This window comes from Akebia trifoliata, chromosome 3 (assembly GCF_017979445.1).
Source record: "Akebia trifoliata isolate Shusen 1 chromosome 3, ASM1797944v1, whole genome shotgun sequence".
NCBI lineage: Eukaryota > Viridiplantae > Streptophyta > Magnoliopsida > Ranunculales > Lardizabalaceae > Akebia > Akebia trifoliata.
In genome coordinates, this window is record NC_141377.1 from 910402 (window position 1) to 931175 (window position 20774).

General features: G+C 32.7%; 2 protein-coding genes and 1 long non-coding RNA gene across 6 annotated transcripts in view; all 3 read right to left on the minus strand.

Moving 5' to 3' along the window:
* The window catches only part of LOC147405347 (uncharacterized), a 35933-nt gene extending 31694 nt beyond the window's left edge, over positions 1–4239 (minus strand). For 3 of the 4 annotated variants that reach the window (XR_015175903.1, XR_015175902.1, XR_015175901.1), the window contains exon 1: positions 110–4239. This is a non-coding gene — a long non-coding RNA (uncharacterized LOC147405347). The remainder of the gene's footprint in view (positions 1–109) is intronic. The other variant, XR_015175905.1, reaches the window with a different exon arrangement.
* Positions 4240–8777: 4538 nt separating this feature from the next.
* Positions 8778–11067, minus strand: LOC147405348 (acetylajmalan esterase-like). The gene is made up of 5 exons (XM_086433104.1): positions 10772–11067; positions 10441–10653; positions 10159–10307; positions 9729–10005; positions 8778–9091 (listed from the first exon to the last, which is right to left on the minus strand). The coding sequence occupies exons 1-5, from the start codon at positions 11025–11027 to the stop codon at positions 8865–8867; spliced, it is 1122 nt and encodes a 373-aa protein (XP_086289230.1). The 5' UTR covers positions 11028–11067; the 3' UTR covers positions 8778–8864.
* A 5377-nt stretch (positions 11068–16444) lies between these two features.
* LOC147405349 (acetylajmalan esterase-like) lies at positions 16445–19938 on the minus strand. The gene is made up of 5 exons (XM_086433105.1): positions 19659–19938; positions 19096–19308; positions 17844–17992; positions 17396–17672; positions 16445–16846 (listed from the first exon to the last, which is right to left on the minus strand). Exons 1-5 carry the CDS (start codon positions 19921–19923, stop codon positions 16614–16616), a joined length of 1137 nt encoding a protein of 378 aa, XP_086289231.1. The 5' UTR covers positions 19924–19938; the 3' UTR covers positions 16445–16613.
* Between the last annotated feature and the right edge of the window lie 836 nt (positions 19939–20774).

Consider the following 20774-nt stretch of genomic DNA (forward strand, 5'->3'; position numbering starts at 1 on the left):
TTCAAACCATGGGATAACCAAGAATAAAAAAAAATTTTGATGTTTGAGTTGGAAGAAATTTAAATTAAAAACAACAAGAAAGTGCTGAAAAAAGTATGCAGTGCCTAACCTTGCATCCATGAACACAAGCTTCATGGTTGTTCACAAGTACCCTATCAGCAGCCCATCTGTTGAGGGTAAAAATGAATTAGTACTATTAACGACTCATCTGACATGAAGCTGCCTATGAGTCCTAGTGGGTATTTTCTCAACTGTGAACATCACAAAGATGACATGAATCAGACCCAAAGTCACATCGATCAGCCGAACAAAGAGCCATGTAACATATTTATTTATTCTTGGTTCTTTTCAAAACCTACGTGGATTTCCTCAATTTACTAGCAGATTTATGTTGAGTGTTGTGTTTATCCGCCTCCGCTCCTAGGTGTCACGTGCTCACGTATTGTGCCCCAATTTGACACATGACCTTGTTATATTGATAGTTGCACCTTCCCCATCAGATCGGTCTTTTGGGGTAAATGGTTTGTCAACATGATTTCAGAGCGGTAGGTTCTATTAGGTCACAGGTTCGAGTCACCTCAAGGAGGGGGGGAATGTTGAGTGATGTGTCATTCTGCCACCGCTACCGGGGTTCACGTGCTCATGTATCGTACCCCAATTCGACCCGTGGCATGGTTGCGCTTCCCCATCAGATCTATCTTTTGGGGTATATGGTTTGTCAACAATTTCTTTATTCCTACCCTATTGATTTTTATCAACTCTACTACAATAAAAGTTGGTATTATTAAACCCAAAGTTGAATGGAAGAGGATTGTCGTAAGTTAGCAACAGACGACAAGTAAAATTTGAGGAAGCTGTGTTCCAAGAAACATTCTCAAAATAAGCATCTTCTAATTGGGGAATATAAATGATCTTTACAACAATTTCTATAAAGAAAGTTATTGCAACACGCAGATACTAATAAGATGAAAACTAATTGAGTTTGGCTATCATTTGAGGCAAAAGTATATGATCTTACTTGATAAGTGATAAGATGGAAGTTAATTGAGTATGGCTAACATTTCAGGTACATGTGTATGATATGACTACTTACCCCCATCAGTGCCACTAGATTATAAATTAAAAAGAAAAAAATAACATTCAAGTAATAACTATACATCTTTCGATAAACCTTCAATAGATTCTCCACCAATCAGTGGATAAAAGTGGTGGCGTGCTATATAGAGAAAAGTGGTTGCATGCTATATATGGAGAAAAGAATTGAGTAATGGACATCAAATAAAAAAATACACAAGGATTCACACCCAAAATCAAACAAAATTAAGAAATTAAAGTCATCCTCACATGAGATTTTCACTTAAATTTATCTATCCAACAAAAAAATATTTACACTTGAAATTCTTAAATCAAGGGACTACAAATAAATATATATATATGCCTTGGTGTCAAGTTTACTTTAAGAAGTAACTTAGCCAGTCTGGTTTTTTTATACACTGTAAAATTAAAATTGAACTTAATTCGTCAGTCCCAAATGATATGGGTAAGAATAAAAGGTCAACCAACATAAAATTATGCCATATAACATGAATTTGATAATTAATTCAATTCACATTTAAGCTTTTCAAGGCATGGCTTGAGACAAAATTGAATTGAGGAACAAAATTTCTTCAGTCAACCCAAAACTGTTAGGTAAATGCTTTTATGATGATGACGACAATTTCGACGATGATTATAATGATGATGACAATGACGACAACAATGATGATGAATGGATATGACGACAATGATGAATGATCAAAGACTTTTCCCACGGATTTGGGTGAACTAAATACATCTTGTTCCTCCACTCAATTTTGTCTAAATCCACGTCTTATGTCAGTTAAAATGAGTTCTTATAAACTTTCACTATCTCAAGCAATGTTATTTTGAGTCTTCCTCTCTCTTCTTTTAGAACCATCAAATTTCATGTCATCTAACCAAGGGGGTTGTAATTGATCATTGTTGACTATTGTTAAATGTTCTCAAAATTACTTATATATATGTTACTAGGCTTGGGATGTGAAATCTTTTGTTAGTGATTCACAATGATTGAAAAAGAAAAATGGTTTGGGATGATTTTTTCAATATGTTGAATTCTAGCATTTTCCGTTACAAATTGCTTTCTCATATAATGAGCCAAGATACTGTTCTTTTCTACCCGAGCAGATGAAAGAGATATATTTTCAAATTAGTTAGTTTAGATGAGAAAAAAATCTTAAGGGTATCTCCTGTGCACAATTTCACAATCTGTGGTCTCAAATGTTAAATCTGAGAATCAACATATAGAAGAAAAAAAAAAAATGGGTTTCAAGATAAAATAGAGAAACTTATCTGGGGCTTTATTGAGGGATATTGCTGGGAATCCAGCCATGCTGATGCAGCTTATCATGGTATCAAGGTTCCAAACCCACTCCATCAAACCTACGCGGCCTCCCATCGATATAACCCTACTAATTGCAATCCTCCCTATTTTGTTCGGAATTCCGATACACCATTAATTCTACTCCTAGTTTCTTATAAGCCAAGAAGTAATCTAAGGCATTCAGATTAGCCATCACTCCCATCTTGAAAAGGTCAGATTGGAAAAATCCCTACAGAACCCCCCCACCAAACAGACGTCGATGTGGCTGATTCCCATGCCTGTGAACTATGTATCCCATCATCATCGAATTCCAAATAGTAGTAAAGCAATATGGATTTCTTTCAGATATCGATCTTCTTTAAGTCCAGTTGTAATTAAGAAGCCATGGATTTCTATCAGACTATTTGTAACAATAATTAGATCAAATCAGGAATCAGAGATTGAGGGAAACTGCCCAGAATACCCCACATCTGCCTCCATCGTGTGCAAAATAGACTGAATTTGTCTGTTAGTTAGATCAGGACATCCAATTAGGGTTTTAATGAGATCTCACCATTATTGCAGGAACTCCAACTCGCAAGGCCGATTAAACTCCACAAAAACCAGAAAAAAAACCTAGAAGAGGAAGATTTAGCTTCTTAAACCTCAATCTGCTTCCATCGTGTCTAAAAGAGATTGATTTTGTCCGTAGGTTAGATCAGAAGATCCAATTAGGTTTTTAATGAGATCTCACCATTATTGCAGGAACTCCAACTCGCAAGGCCGATTAACAACACAGAAACCAGGAAAAAAAAACCTAGAAGAGGAAGACGTAGCTTCTTAAACTCCAATCTGCTTCCATCGTCTAAAATAGATTGATTTTGTCTGTTGGTAGATCAGAACATCCAATTAGGGTTTTAATAAGATCTCACCATTATTGCAGGAACTCACTCTTATGGCCGATTAACTCCACAGAAACCAGAAAAAAAAACCTAGAAGAGGAAGATTTTGCTTCTTAAACCCCAATCTGCTTCCATCGTGTCTAAAATAGATTGATTTTGCCCATTGGTTGATCAGAACATCCAATTAGGGTTTTAAAAAGATCTCACCATTATTCCAGAAACTCCAACTCGCATTGCCGATTAACTCCACAGAAACCAGAAAAAAAAAAACCTAGAAGAGGAAGATTTTGCTTCTTAAACCCCAATCTGCTTCCATCGTGTCTAAAATAGATTGATTTTGTCCGTTGGTTAGATCAGAACATCCAATTAGGGTTTTAAAAAGATCTCACCATTATTGCAGGAACTCCAACTCGCATTGCTGATTAACTCCACAGAAACCAGGAAAAAAAAAACCCTAGAATAGGAAGATTTTGCTTCTTAAACCCCAATCTGCTTCCATCGTGTCTAAAATAGATTGATTTTGTCCGTTGGTTAGATCAGAACAATCAATTAGGGTTTTAAAAAGATCTCACCATTATTGCAGGAACTCCAAATCGCATTGCCGATTAACTCCACAGAAACCAGAAAAAAAAAAACCTAGAAGAGGAAGATTTAGCTTCTTAAACCCCAATCTGCTTCCGTCGTGTCTAAAATAGACTGATTTTGTCCGTTGGTTAGATCAGAACAGACTTTTATGTGATGTCACCAATATTGCAGCAACTCCAACTCGCATGGTTGATTATCTCCACAGAAACAGAGAAATAAAAAAACCCTACACGAGTACAACAAGAGAGGAAGATTTAGCTTTCTAAGCCCCCATCGCCACTATAAAATTTAAGGATTTTCCTTGGCGTTGCCGTTGCGGAAACCTCTCTCTCGATTTAAAAAGAGAGATGACCGTTACCCCACGTTCACCCAACGGTCATATTGCTCCACTCTCTCTCGATTTAAAAAGAGGATTTGACCGTTACGCACGTTCAGCCAACGGTCATATTGCTCCACGTTCCCAGTTAAATTTTTCTATCGTCAGATGACGTTGAACTACAGTCTTTTTCAAAAGTTATTTCTTTACGTTAAATAACGAGTCTCATACTGTTCTTCGGAAGTTCCTCTTCATAAAATTATTTAATGGGAAAATTATATATATATGGGTTAGGATCCATATACTCATAAAGTTACAATGTGTTTTGTCTTATATGGGCAAAAATGTTTTGAATGGGCTGATTTTTTGTGAGGATGATCTCTATGGTGAGGAGATCATCCTTGCCAAAAATCAGCCTATTATGAAACTTCTAACCCTATGTTTAAGTTGATAAATTTTAGACCATCCAATTTTTGTAAATCAGTTTTGATGGGGTTAGAAATTTTGGAATGGGATGATTTTTTGCAAGAATGATCCCCTCACTATAGAGATCATCCTTACAAAAAATTAGCCTATTCCGAATATTTTTAACCATATAAGACAAAAATGTTGTAGCTTTATGTGTCTACGGAACCCGACCTTATATATATATAGGGTCCCATTCGACACTCAACTATTTACCCAACAATTTGCCCAACATGTTTTATCCTACATGGGTTAGAATTTTTGGAATAAGTTAATTTTTTGTGAGGATGATCTCTATGGTGAGAAGATCATCTTCACCAAAAATCAGCCCATTTCAAAACTTCTAACCCTATGACAAATGATTTACAAAAAATGGACGATCCACGATTTTTCAACTTGTAAACATGGGGTTAGAAATTTTGGAATGAGACAAAAATGGTTGGGTGCCGAACAGGACCTTAAAGAGCTACTCATAAAGCTACAACGTTTTTGTCTTATATGGTTAAAAAGATTCGGAATAGACTGATTTTCTGTGAGGATGATCTCTATGGTGAGGGGATCATCCTTGCAAAAATCAGCCTATTATGAAATTTCTAACCCCATGTTTACAAGTTGAAAATTTTTAGACCGTCCAATTTTTGTAAATCAGTTTTGATGGGGTTAGAAGTTTTGGAATATGCTGTTTTTTGGTGAGGATGATCTCCTCATCATAGATATCATCCTCACAAAAAATCAGCTCATTTTGAAACATCTAACCCTAATTTACAAGTTGAAGAATTGTAGACCGTCAAATTTTTGTAAATCACTTTTGATGGGGTTAAAAGTTTTGGAATAGGCTGATTTTTAGTGATGATGATCTCCTCATTATAGAGATCATCCTCACAAAAAATCAGCTCATTCCAAAACTTCTAACCCATGTTTTGAAAAATGTTTGGCAAACTTTAGGGCTGTTGAACTGCTCCATATATATATATATATATATATATATATATATATATATATATATATATATATATATATATATATATATATAATATTAAGTAAAAAAAAATATACTTTTTCAAAAAAAAATTAATAAATAATACCTAGGTCTTTTCACTTTTAATTATATTTTATTTTTGAGTCGTGCTGGGGTGACCCAGTATTTACTGCGATTCTCACAATTTTGACGTGGACATACATATATAACCATAGATGATTTTTACTCGTATCACGAGAAAATATATCTATGGTTATATGCACATCCCACGTTAGACTTGTGAGAATCACAGTAAATACTTTTTGTCATTTTAACATTTTCCTTCATTTTTTTAAATAAAATTTGAAATAAGACGTTAGTCGATCGACTTGATTTCATTTTTTTTAAATGAAATTTGAAATAATTCAGAAAACAAGTTTGGGATAAATTTTTTCAATATTTTGAATTATATCATTTTCTGTTATAGATTGCTTTCTCATACAATGAGCCAAGATGCTATCCTTTTCTCACTTGAGAGGATTGAATAGATAAGAAAAATGTCTTAATGACTAAAAGAAACTTAACTTGTTATCTCACTCAATTTAAAAGGAGGCTCTCTCGCTACTCCACGTTTACAACGGTCATATTGCACCACATTCTCCAATGGATATATTTGAACATCATCAAATCCACGTTCACAACGGTCAAGTTGTTCCACATCCACTGTCATACTTAAAAGTTGATTTCTTTATGACGGAGAATGAGTTTGATACTCATCTCCGAAAAAATTTGGATTGCAAATTGGGTGGGCCAAACCCGAACCCATCAGTTGAACCCAACCTCAAGTCTGGTCTGGAGTACGCTTGGGTCTGGTCTTGAGCTCGGGCAACCAAAAAAAAAAGAGTTGCGGTAGAGTGACCTCAAGATTGGACCTCATATTACATATCTTGACGTAAAATAGGAATCATAGATGCTTTTCACTCATATCTCGAGGAAAGCATATATGGTTCCCATACACATTCAAACGTCAGGGTGTGCAATGTGAGGTCCAATCTTGAGGTCACTTTAGCATTATTCAAAAATAAATAAATAAATAAATAAAATAATTACTTGCATTAGGTTCGGTCAACTCATTATAGTCTATTAATCTTTCACTACAATGTAATTATAGATAATTTTCTTTTACTTCTAAAAGATATTTTGCAAGTCAAGTCATCCATGAAGAGAAATCAAATAATAAGTTGTAAGTATATGAGATATTGGAGGAAACTACTAGTGATAATAAATCAGAAATGTTATGTATGAGTGGTGACAGTTTGGAACGATCATTATTCACAGATTAGCTAGGCCAACAAACCGAATATTATCAAGTTAGTCATGATCTTAATATTTTCGCTCATAAAGAAACATATTTAAAAGTAGAGAGATTTACTCATTAGACTTAATTAATGCGTTTTTATTACAAAAACTCCTATGGAGTTCTTACAACTCGAGGAGAATATTATTTTATGAAGTTTGTCACCAACCATACTTCATCAAGTTTGTTATTGAGCAAACCTTGGAGTGTGGACCCAAGCCATAAAATTCAAATTTATGCGGATAATTTGTTCCTTAACATGATCTGATATCATAAGATTATAAAGGAAAAAATTCTAACACCTTTAAAAAAATATTTCTAAAAAAAAATTAATTTTCAACATTAAATTTTAGTTTTAAATGTGAATTTCAATAGCCATACATTTAAAAACAAAAAAAAAATCTTTTGAATATGAATTTTGCCATGAAACCTAGAAGGTTATGTTGTTGGATTTCTAATTTGATAATCTATGTGAACCGAAAGACCTTTAGTAAGATTTGAAATTTTACTAAGTTAGTCGTTTAGCATGATCCATAAAGTAAAGTTTCTTAATGTAAACAAACTTTATAAATTAAAAGAGTTTTTATAATAAAATTACTACAATTAGGTTTGTACAATAAATCTCTCCAAAAAGTAAATTTATGATGATAATTTGTTAGTTAACATGATCTGATACCATAGGATTATAAAGGAAAAAAAATCTTACACCTTTAAAAAAATATTTCAAAAAATAATAATAATAATTTTCAACATTAAATTTTAGTTTTAAATTTGGATTTCAGTAGCCATACATTTTCAAAAAAAAAAATCCTTTTGAATGTGAATTTTGCCATGAAACCTAGAAGGTTATGTTGTTGGATTTCTAATTTGATAGTTTATGTGAACCCAAAGACCTTTAGTAAGATTTGAAATTTTACTAAGTTAGTCGTCTAGCATGATTTATAAAGTAAAGTTTCTTAACGTAAACAAAAGTTATAAAGTAAAAGAGTTTTTATAATAAAATTGCTACAGTTAGGTTTGTAAATTGTAGGTATCCCACTAAAACTCCCCTATCTATTAAAAAAAAGTCTCATATAAGGGAGGTGAGAGGTGAAAATGACATAAAGTATGAGAAACACTTTAGTTGAAAAACAAGGAAAAGAAAGGAATATGGATAAAAGATAGACATTCCACCATACACATATCTCTATTATTGCACGGTGGACCCATGAATGTCTTTTTTCTGTTTTCATATTTAAGAAGATTGATGTTTGGTAGGTTTAGTTTCAATGCTTCAATTATGTGTGGGAGAGAGATTTTTATGGAATGAGAAGTATTTCGATGATTGTTATTGAGAATTATTGTTGAATCATGTGAGACGAATAATTTTCTTTGAAATTAAAATAAATTCCTTTAAACTAAGAACCTAAATGGCTTTATAAATTTATAATTCAAAAATAATAATAAAAAACTGGTGTTTTTGAGTAAGGTTGAAGACAATGAAATTATGTGAGTAATAGTTATCGATCTTGACCTTCACCTAGTTATTTCTATACTTTTTTGCTATTTTCAACATTTATAATTGAACTGATGTACCATTTTCATAGTTGAACAAGTAAATGGTCCATTGAAAGGTAGTCGTTGGCCTAATGTTACAACACCAATTCCATTTGCTTTGAAACTGTCAATTTATTCTACATATATATTATGTGCATCTAGATTTGCATTAAAAGGTGCCCATCCAGACTACGGGCCCATTTAAAATAAATGTAAATTCAAATTTCATCTAACCACTACATAAAAAATATATTTGCAACATCATTAGTCAAACACTGATCCAAAACCTAATATAAATAATAAAAAAAACCAAAAAAAAAGAAACACTTGTTCAGCAAATTAGTAAAGTATCGAGGCTTTAATAGTTAGCTTGACTCATATGCATAGGAGTCTAGATTTCGAATCATTTTAATGTGCCATAGTGATATATACTGGTAAGCCTTCTGAGTCAAATGGATACCATCCCAACTCACTTGTTCTTCTGGATTTGGGCAAGACGAAACCCCTTCCGTTCCACACATCCTGAATGCGTCGAAGTTGTAGTCACCTCCAGTCCCACAGCACGCTTTCAATATCGATTCCTTTTCAAATCCTACATAAAATGTATGTGATCTTCATCTGTACAAGTCCTTTTATACAATAGGATGAATTACTATTTTGTGAGCTGAAAATAAGTTACTTACAATTCAGGCTCACTGTTCATTTTAATTACAAAAATGTGAATGGTCACGTTTTTGTTAAAAAAAATTGATAACAGTACCGAATTCGGAGGTTTTAAAGTGACCATAAAAACCTCCAAATTCGTTATCATTCACATTTTGGTAATTAAAATGAATAGTGAGCTGGAATCGTAAATTTGTCAAAAGTTGATCACTTTTTTTGTAAATATTCCTATACAACACTACGTGAAAATTGGAAAATTTGACAGAAAATTTTGATGAGCCAAAGCCCATAAATTTTGGAAATTGAATTTTGACGGTTTAGGACTGTCGAAATTCTAGATATTCCCAGATTTGACAGCTTAAAGCTATCGAATTTCTCCCATCCTTCATTAATTTGATAATTTCAGCCTATCGAAAAAAAAAATTTGATAAGGAAAAATTTGACGCCAATCGAATTTTATGAAATTTGAAGGTCCAAGGCCATCAAATTTGAGCTTTTTTCACATAGTGCAATATATGTTTGTCTACTTAGGCTACAACAGTTAGAGCTAGATGTCAAAGATTTACCAAGGAAAGGAGCATCGTGAAGGAGGGACATAAATGTGTTGTAATAATCAGCGTAGAGTATAACAACTTCGGGATATTCTTGTCTCAGCTCTTGTAGTACTCTCTGAAGTTGTTTGTTGTGAAATCTCGCAAAGTCGTTGAAGCTAACAAGACACTTGTAGTCGGGATCATAGGCTGTCGGATCATTGCTTTTGAATGTCGTTAAATATAAAGGCAAACATCCAATTGGGAAGTTTCCGGGCACCAACACATGAAGTGCACCTAAACTAATCACTTTCTGTATGATCACAATCATCCATTGTTTTAGAAGAAATCAAATCAAGAACTTAAGGATCACAACTATATATTGATATAAATCCCCGAGGCACCACGAGAATGGTCTAGTGTTAAAAAATTATGTTCTTAGGAAAGAAAAAAGAAAAAAACTCACTTTAATGGCATTCTTGATGACCTTGACGACGTGTGGCACGTAAGACTTAACTTCCTCCATGGTTTTGCCTTGGCTGAAAGCGTAATTATAATCGTTGCCTCCAATCTCCCCCACCAAGAACAGAGCCATTTCAAGTTTCTTGGCACACTCTGTAACATTGGTAAATAAGTAATTATGCCCAAAATTGGCCTAATAATAGGTATGTTAGAGTGGACATAAGGTTTTGTTTTATTTTGTTGGCCTATTGTTTCCTCTAATATAAAGAGTACATAGCTAAATCACCTGATTTAGTGTTGCAGATAGTCTTGAGATGAGTCTTGAACCAATCAATTTGGATAGAAAGGGAACTGTTGGTCACTTGCATTTGAATATTGTGGTTTCCAAAGAAGGAATAATCGAGTGCCGTGGCTCCAGCGACAGCAAAGTTCACTCCATGATCGAACGATGCTTCCTCATCCAAGTAAGGGTTAAGGAAGGGGAGACCAAGGGCATTAGCTGTAAAAAGCATCAAATTTATACATAATAGAAACTTATAATTAGCCTCAAAACAATAGATCTAGCGATGCAAAATATATGAAATAAACAAGAAACAATCAAGAAACACAAGATTTACCCAAGAAATCGATCATAAGTAGTCCATTGGAACATCGACCTGTTGATTTGTTGAAAAAAGTCTCACCATATGGAAGATTAGTAATGAACCAAAGGGCTCCGCCCACGTTTTCACGAATTAGATTACCTACGTCGGATATCGAGTCCCCAAACTGATAAATTGATCTGGAAGAGAGACTCTTGTGTTGAGCAAGACATGGCTGGAAAAGAAGGAAAAGAAAGCTGAAAGAGAGCATGGTGACTCTACATGTGGCCATTATTGAAGAAAATGATATGTTGATGCAACTTGCAAGTCCCCCAAGTATAGGTACAGCTATATATTAATAGATATTAATAGAAGAGACCTAAGTTTTGCATTGTTATTACAAAAACTCCGTTGGAGTTCTGACAACTCCAAGAGAACCTTATTTTATAAAGTTTGATACCCAGCAAACCTTAGAGTGGGTATCCACGTTATAAATTCAAATTGGTGCCATTAATTTGTTATTTAACATACCTTCGAGTGGATCTTTAACCACATCAATTTGTTACATCCAAAAACATGATCTAATGCCAACAGGTTTATAACAGATAAAATTCTAAGAATTTTTTAAATAAAATTAATTTTTTACTATTGAATTTTAATTTTAAATTTGAGAGTTTGAAAGCCATCCATCTTCAACATCTTGTTCAAGTTCAAAAAGAAAAGAAAAAAATCTTAGAATTCAAATTATTCATAAAATTTAAAAGGATGTAGTGTTGAATTATCAATTTGATAATTCATATGGGTCCAATGACCCTTAGTAAAACTTGAAATCTTACTAAGTTAGTCATACTAGCCTGATTCATAAAGTAAGTAGTAACTTTATATTTTATAAAGTAAAGGAGTTTTTTAAATAAAAATTGCTACAATCTGCCCCTTTTGAGTCTCTCTCTATAGAATATGAAAATTTCAAATATAGATGTGAAGCATAAATACCTGTGATTTGATTTGGTTATGCGAAATATTTCCACATCGTACACTCTTAGGCTCCCACTGACTTAATCAACTTTTTGATTAATATTTAGTAATCCAAACCTATAGATCGACTTCATATATGTCAGCATCAGCCCCATGGTTGAAAAGATCGACTTCCGAGCATGGTAAAATGCACAATCGTAAAATTATAGTTAATTTTTTTCTTCATCAGTGGACTTTGTTGATTGAGTCTTTGATGAGTGGGGGTATCTACTTTGGATTGATAGAAAACATCTCTCTTTTGTCCCTCTTGATTGAAACTGTCTAAAAAATGCAACCAACCAAATAGAATAAGTTGTTCTTGTCAAGAGAGTAACGTCGGAAACATCTTTATCTGAGGAGGAGGCTTAGCCGTACAGCTCCTCAAAAATGATGTTAGGATCGGCTGGCTCATCCTTAAAATCCGAAAAGAAAACAGAGATAGAATGAAACCAATTTGTTTCAATTACATATCTACGAAGATTGAATAGGATTTTAAGAACTATCACAATCATTCACATTCATTTCAACAAATAGGGAAAAAAAAAAAAAAAAGTTAAGGGTATCGTGAAATACCTTTAAAATTCTATTCATCCAAGAATTTTAATAGAATTTTAAAACACAATAATCTATCTCCCACACAGCTACCAAGTTGATTTGTCTTAGTCATTCCATCATAAACAAGATAGTGAAATAAAATATATTCATTCTCATAATCTATAAAAAAAAAAATGTTAATGAGAAGATTCTCACTTAAATGATGATATTTTTATTTAAAAGTAAATATTTACTCAATTTAAAATTATTTATTCAATAATATTTATATTCTTAGAATTTAATTTTCTTTAGAAAATGAGGTGGATTGAAAAATTCTTACTCTCAAATTATTTAAATAATATATTTATTGAGTCAAGATCTGGTAACTCATGAAGAACGACTCATGAGAAAAACACGTGATCTCAACCATTTAAAAACAAAATCCAACAATTGAGATTCATCCTCGAGATAAGTATTTTTGAGATTTGTTTAATGGGGAAAGGTATAAATCTCAACCATTCGATTTTTTGTTTACACAGTAGAGATCATGTGTTTTCTCGTAAGTCATTCTTCACAAGTCAACGGAACCCAACCCATATTTTCATTTAAAAATTCAATACCCAAACTGACCTTTACTTGTTTCAAACGGTTGAAACTAATAAAATCTCGCATTATCTCCTTATGTCACATGTCATTATTAGGAGAGAAGTAACCACCACGCTCCTACCTAGAACGTGGGGCAATCATGTCTCCATTATATAACATAAAGTGAGATGCAGAATATGTGAAGAATTCATTAAAAGAATATGTCAAGTCATGAGAATACCTTATTTAGGGAAATTTTGGAAAACAACTCCATTTGCACTGGCCCTCTAGACATCTTAGTTTAGTGTAACTAGATAGATTGACTACTTATGGGATGGCATTTACAAAAAAGGACTAAAAAAAAATTCTTCAAGATGGCCAAAAGAAGGACACATTCGCCAACTCAGAGACAAAATTACTCAATTTGTGATAGTACACACTACACATTCGAACCATATTGATTACATAAATTTGGATTTTGATTTGACCTGACTAAATTATTTGATTCGGATCGGATAACTTTGGATTATTCAATATTTATTTTTTTGTCATATTTCATTTCTATTTTACTATTATAATTTATTTATTTTCTAAGAGTTAATGTTATATTCAAGTAGTAAATAAAAGATATTTTGAAAAATAAAAAAATAATAACTTTTAAAGCAATATATTATTATGATATAGGGATGGATCAGTATTTGACCCTAATCCAACTCGGGGAAGGAAAGGGACATCAACCTATATCCGGCCCATATTTTTATTTGGATAAATTCCAAGGGTCTAAGCCCTCTAAATTCAAATCACTCGGATTTTGAATAAAATTTGATCCATTTTATGCCCTATTTTTTTTTTCTTTTCTTTTTTGTCTATCTTGGGTATCCCCACCTTTCGGGTGAGACTAATCCCATGGTCACACACACCACCTCCTCGAAAAGTGCTAAGTGCATTTGATTGAGTCAAAGGTCAACTAGACCTGGGATGGTGAACCCAAGGAATTCATAGTTTTGTGGGGTTTCGAACACTTGACCTATCTTTCTTGAGGAGTTTATCAAGGCTCAGCTTGTCACTAGGTCAACCCCTTGGGGTTTATATTATGCCCTATATATTCTAATTACTTTATTTTATTAAAAAAATTATAATTATTTAAATAGGAATCTAGATTATAAATAATATAAAGTGAGTTGAATGATTTATAATTATTTAAGTAGAATTAAAGATTTATGCGTGGAGTTGTAAATCCCACCCACAAAGGTGGGAGTTGTACCAACTTTAAAAATAGGAGTTGAAGACTTCTTTAGCTGTAACAACCAAACAACCAATTAGAATTTTAAGGTGGGAGCTGTAACTTCAAGTTCCACCAACCACCATTTTCAAATACACCCTTAGTTTAAAAAACAACTCATTCACTAAGAGTACTTACTTTGTAAATAGTTTAGAATGTGTATTGTCCTTGTAAATAAGATGATTTAATTTCATCTTCTAGTAATTCACCCATGAATTAATAGAAGTTGATGCAAATTTTGTTGTGCACAAGGTGTATGACCAAACTAAAAATCGAAAAATTGTGTGACACCACACACAAATAAAAAGCACACCCAATTCGATCTCTCATTGTACATAAAGATAAATCCAAATATCTTCTACTCAATTCGTATATATATTTGCAGCATCATTTTTTGAATGCTTTGATGTTTTTCCTTGAAATATGAGTGAAAAGCATCTATGGATCTGTGCACACTTTCACGTCAACTCAGTGTCCAATGCAGTGTCCTGCACAGATCTAGCGATGTATAATATGAAATAAATAAGAAACACAATATTTACCCAAGAAATCAATCATAAGGAGTCCATTGGAACATGGGCTGTAACCTTGGCGAGTAACATTAAAATTAACATCGATTCACACATCGCTGACGAGGAGGTGAGCATAGAACCATAAATGCTTTTTACTCATATCTCGATGAAAAGTATATGTGGCTCTTTACATACATCCACATCAGCAATGTGTGAATCGATGTCAATTTCAAATGTCAGTTCATCATTTTTTATTTTTAATGGGTGACGGTAATGACCAAAGTTTTAAAATTATGTACAAAATAATCCCCTCTTAAAAATATGGACTCTTTAGTACTTACTTTATCAAATATTAGTCTAACAAGAACTTTTGAAGTTAAAATACTGGAACTGACCTTTTGATAAGGTTTGAAGAAACGTGACTTGAATGTCCTTCAAATAAACTCCAACAATCATAAGTCAAACAAAAATAATTATTTCTATGAATATTTTTAAATAATAAAATATTTATTTTTGTCCTCCATAATTATCATATATAACCTAATAACTTGGTCAATTTTTTTACCTAACTCTATGCATTTTTTAGTTAGGTCAAGCAAGCTGAATTGACAAGTTGATTCCATCGCGTTTGGGGCTAAGTCATGACAAAATCCTATCGAATCGATTGCAATGAACAAAAATTAGTTTTTTGAGTCGACTCAATTGGATTTGAAGATGACTTGGCCCAAATTTTGTAAAACCAACTTCTTGAGTTAACTTGGTTGAATAAGATAAAAAAAATACACCGAGTTAGGTCAAAATTTTGATCAAATTATTTGATCAATAATATTTGTACGAAAAATAATTATTTTATTTATTAAAAATTATTTTTGAAATATTCATTAATTTAATATAATTTCCTTTTAGTCAATTTGAGAGTTTATGAGTCGATTCAATCGATAGACATTCAAGATTAGTTTTAAAACCAAGGATAACCTCAAATATTCACGAAAATGTGGAGAGGTAATCTCTCAAATACATACATTTTTTTTTTCAAACCTACTTGAAAGGAGGGTAATTATGGTATTTTAACTTCAAAAAATCATTATTAGGCTAATATTCAACAAAGTAGGCACTAAAGAGTCCGTATTTTTTAATAGAAGACTTTTTGGTACATAATTTCAAAATTTTGATCCTTGTAGTCATTGTCTCTTTTTAATTGAAACATGTGGAGCAGGTTTACTCATATTATTAAAGACTAGTATTATAAAAATTAGGATCTATGCATGATTTCGATATATTATACTTAGTTAAAAAATTATTTTAAAATCTTAAATAGATTATTTAATTTTATATGATATTTTATTCTTTTAATATGTTATAAGAATTTTTTGTAATTTAATATATTAAATAAGGTAATTTTGTAAATAGCATAACAAAAAAATTACATTTGAACTTTAAGGTGCCTATCCAAACCAAATTGAATAACTGAATCACACAATTTAAATTCAAAAATCTCAATAAAGATAAATCCAAAACCTCATAAAAGAAAGGAAAAATTACTTAGGGAGTGATTTCTTTCTAAACTCCCTTAATTTTTCCACAATAGCTTGATGACCCATTTAGTTAACTCTTTTTTTTCTTCCTTAATTTCCCCACAATTTGTGAGATCAATGATTCAAATTGTCGAGATCGACCTTTATTCAAATAGTCAAGATTAACCTTTTACAACCGTTGAAGTCAAAGATTGTAAATTGTCAATCTCAACAATTTGAACTCCTCATTTATAGAGGTGCCCATTAAGAAAGAAATTAAGATTTTACTAATTGAGTTGTTAAGATACCACTCCAAACTATTAAGTAATTTCACCTAATAGAAATACATTTGTAGCAACACTAGCCCAACACCTATACATCCAAAATAGGAAAATAAGAGGAAAAAAGAACACTTTAATCAACCAAATATTGAGGTTCTAACGAACTTGATCTATAAGCATTGGAAAATAGGATGAAGCGTTCCAATGAACCAGCCATTGTGACATGTACTCGTAAGCCTTTTGAGTCAAATGGATGCCGTCCCAACTCACTCGTTGTTCTGGATTTGGGCATGCTGAAACCCCTTCACTTCCACACATCTTTAACGCGTTGAAGTTGTAGTCACCTCCTCTTCCACAACACGCTTTCAATATTGATTCTTTTTCAAATCCTATATAAAAAATATATATGTCATTAGAGACGGGAAAACTACTCACTTTTGTTAGCCTATTGGAATTATCCCATATCGATTATGTGGGTTGGTTGCCATGGCTTCATATATATGTTCGACCACTCCACTTAGTACCAATTGGTTTGGTTGGAATCTGACATGATATCAGAACGGGTTGTCTTACCCTATTGTGCAAGCACAGAACCCATGCATTGGGCCTCGACTTGAGGAGGAGTATTAGCCAACTGGAATTATCCCGCATCGAATATGTGCATGTGCTTAGTACCAATTGGTTTGAGTTGGAATCAGACAACTTTCCCTTCTATGTGCAAACCAATGGAAAATCGTGGTGTGTTTTGTGGGTGTGTTTGTATAACTTAAGCTCCAATTTACTTTTATTCCATATTTATATTCTTCGTGGATGAAATTCCATTGGTTTGCACATAGAGGGAAAGACAAGTAGTTTCCCAACAATCATTAAGTACTTTCTTCTCTATAAGGTATATGTCTACCTAATTATGAACATTTAGAGTTGTCGAAGAAGTTTACCTAGGAAATTTGCATTGCGAAGGAGAGCCAAGTATGTGTAGTAATAGTCGGCATAGAGTATAACGACTTGAGGGTGTTCTTGTCTCAGCTCTTCCAGGGCTTTCTGTAGTTGTTTGTTGTGAAACCTCGAAAAGCTGTTTAAGGCATGAAGGCACCCCAATTCCTTATCATACGCACTCGGATAGCTGCTTTTGAATGCAGTTAGATAAATGGGCATACATCCAATTGGGAAGTTTCCCGGCACCACCACATGAAGTGCACCCACACCAATCACTTTCTGTGTCACAAACAACATGTTTTTTTTAGAAGAAACCGTACCAATCAATAACTTAAGGACCAAGAGAATAGTAAATAAGGTTTATAGGATGTTGAATCCCACAATTAATTCTAGTAATATAAGTTACAAAAATATGTTCTTAGAAAAAAGAAAGAAAAAAAAAAATCTCACTTTAATAGCATTCTTGATGGTGTTGACAATGCGTGGCACGTAAGTCCTAACCTCCTCAATGGTTTTGCCTTGAGTGAAGGCATAGCTATAATCGTTGCCTCCAATCTCTCCCATCAAGAATAGAGCCTTCTCAAGTTTCTTTGCACATTCTATCAATAGTTAATCAAGATCAATTGATATTGCTGTTTTTTCAAATAGAGAACTTATATTGCCACACCAAGTTTTGCTATTGCTACCCCAAGACGTGTGCCAATTATTTAGTGATTTACATATGAATTGGGTGGCATTAGAAAAACTTGGTGGGGCAATATAATATAGTAAAGACGATTAAATTAGAACATACAAGGGGTGTTAGTGGACTGGATTCAGGTTGGACCACTTAAGCTCCCCACGTGCTAGCCAAATATACTAAAGCAACAAGGTAGAATTACGAAAATGGATATAAAACTTCATGAATTTACACATTTACTATCATATAACCACATAATGTTGATTAAATGTTATCAAATTGTCAACATTACGTTATAATTTTATCAACATTAACAACACTTTGGAAAGATAAAAAATTATTGTAATTATATGGGAATTTACCCTATTTGTATATGTTCTAAAGTATTTATGTAAAAGAATAATTTAACGTGTCTATATATATAAAAGAATGCATATGTATATGTGTGTGATTGTTAATATAAATTTACCTTACATACCCTAAAAGTAAATAAAATAAAATTTTGAAAAATGCATCATTTTTAGATGAAACTACTAAATAATTTTAGGCTAAGCTTTAAAAGATTGTCATTGTTATGTTAAATAATTACAAGAATCCCATTTTAATTTGTAATTTAACTTAAAATGGTGGTTATTCAATCTGATTAAATCAAAAGGGATACCAAAGTGTAAGAGTTGTGATTTTCTGACTCCCCCCCCCCCCCCACCTACCACCCACCTACTCTCCCATACTCTCGTGATGTGACATATGGAGATATATAGTTGTGTATCCCGAGGAAAAAATCTATGATTCTAACATGTGCCACATCAGAAGAGTATGGGAGAGTATGTCAAAGGGGGGGAGTAGAAAATCATTATTCAAAGTATAACACACGCGTAAGTTATTAGGGCCCAAATTTGCCTGAGAATAGGTATGATAGACTGCGCATAAGGATTAATTTCTTTGAAAGTATATCCCAAGTCCATGGAACTTGTTGGCCTATTGTTTCCTCTTATGTAAAGAGTATATATTTAGCTGGATCACCTGATTTAGTGTGGCAGATGGTCTTGAGATGAGTCATGAACCAATCAAGTTGGATAGAAAGGGAACTTTTGGTCTCTTCCAGTCGAATATTGCGATTGGCGAAGAAAGAATAATCGAGTGCAGTGGCTCCTGCTACTGCAAAGTCCACTCCATGATCGAACGTTGCGTCCTTGTCCAAGTAAGCGTTAAGGAAGGGGAGACCAAGAGCATTAGCTGCAAAATGTTGGAAATTTTAATAAAAACCATGGGAAACTTCTTATAAAAATTCTCTTTCGATCCAACACAAACAAGTTTCTAATTGGATTGAGATGTTACTTAGAAGGGTACGAAGGTACAAATCAGAAACCAATTATACAATCTAAACTAGAGTTTCTAATTCGTTTGGTTTGTTATTTTTTTTCACTTATTGTTTCTTAGATCCGTACAAGATGGATAGTAGTAATCCGACACAAAAACCATCGAAGTGACATGTAAGAGACACTAACAATCTCAAAACAAATGCGCGGATCCATAAATTTAGTGATGCACAATAGGAACTAAACAAGAAACACAAGAATATTTACCAAAGAAATCGATCATAAGGAGTCCATTGGAAGATCGACCTGTTGATTCGTTGAAATAGGTCTCACCATATGGGAGGTGGGCAACCAGTTTTGAAAAGGTTCCGCCCGAACCTTCACGAATAAGATTGCCTACATCGGAGATCGAGTCTCCAAACTGATAGATTGATGTGTAAGAGCAACTCTTGAGTTGAAGAAGGCAAGGTTGAACAACAAGGAAAAGAGAGCTGACAAGGAAAGAGAGAATGGTGACTCGAAAAGCGGCCATTATTGAAAATAATGTGATCAACTTGCAACTCCTCAAGTACAGCTATATATATATATTTATTGAATAAGAAATTTTCAAATCTAAAAGTTGATTTAAATAACAAGCTTAAGTCATATACTACGTATATATGATATTGAATTGAAAGTATATTATTTTAATAGAAAAAAAATATATTATTAGTGATTGGTAGGTGGCATGTGTTGTCCCAAAAGGGAGAATAACACTCAAGGACTCTTTATTGAGAATATGTATCGAATGGTCCTCTTGTAAAAAATATGGATCGTTTAAATCCCTCTTAATAAAATATTAATCTATTAAGATCTTTTGAAGATTTATTTTTAAAGAAAATACCTGAAGTACCCATTTAACAACTTTACAAAGTGGTTGATCTAAAAAATATATAGAGTCAAATAAAAATTTTGACCAATTTATTTAATTATTAATATTTCTGAAAAAAATAAAAAATAAATATTTGACTCATTTATGTCAACTTACTAATTTTTGAGTTGAATCAATTCTGTGAACATTCAAGGCGAGTTTTAAAATTATGTGTTAACTATTTAAAATTATTTATATATTTTAATAAATCTAATATACGTTAACCAAATTAGTTTGATGATGATCATACTCATCTCCATCATCATCATCGTTTATGTGATTTAAAGATATTCTTTTTGAGAAGAGAAAACAAGTTTTTTTTTTTCCATTTATATCTTCTTCTTTTTTATTGATCTATAAGAGATGACCATAGTTAAGGAGAATTTCGTTAATTATAAAACATAGGAGTAGATCAAATATTCTCAAATAAACATGTTTCTTTAAACTTAAAAAACTATTGGCATAGTAATTAT

Excerpts from the sequence above, each read along its gene's own strand:
- LOC147405348 (XM_086433104.1), bottom strand. The coding sequence starts at position 11,027 with ATGGCCACATGTAGAGTCACCATGCTCTCTTTCAGCTTTCTTTTCCTT. Across the intron at positions 10,308-10,440 it reads TATCTGCAACACTAAATCAG|AGTGTGCCAAGAAACTTGAA; the intron begins GTGATTTAGCTA and ends CCAATGTTACAG. Across the intron at positions 10,006-10,158 it reads TCATCAAGAATGCCATTAAA|AAAGTGATTAGTTTAGGTGC; the intron begins GTGAGTTTTTTT and ends GTGATCATACAG.
- LOC147405349 (XM_086433105.1), bottom strand. The coding sequence starts at position 19,923 with ATGGCCGCTTTTCGAGTCACCATTCTCTCTTTCCTTGTCAGCTCTCTT. Across the intron at positions 17,993-19,095 it reads CATCTGCCACACTAAATCAG|AATGTGCAAAGAAACTTGAG; the intron begins GTGATCCAGCTA and ends AACTATTGATAG. Across the intron at positions 17,673-17,843 it reads CCATCAAGAATGCTATTAAA|AAAGTGATTGGTGTGGGTGC; the intron begins GTGAGATTTTTT and ends TTTGTGACACAG.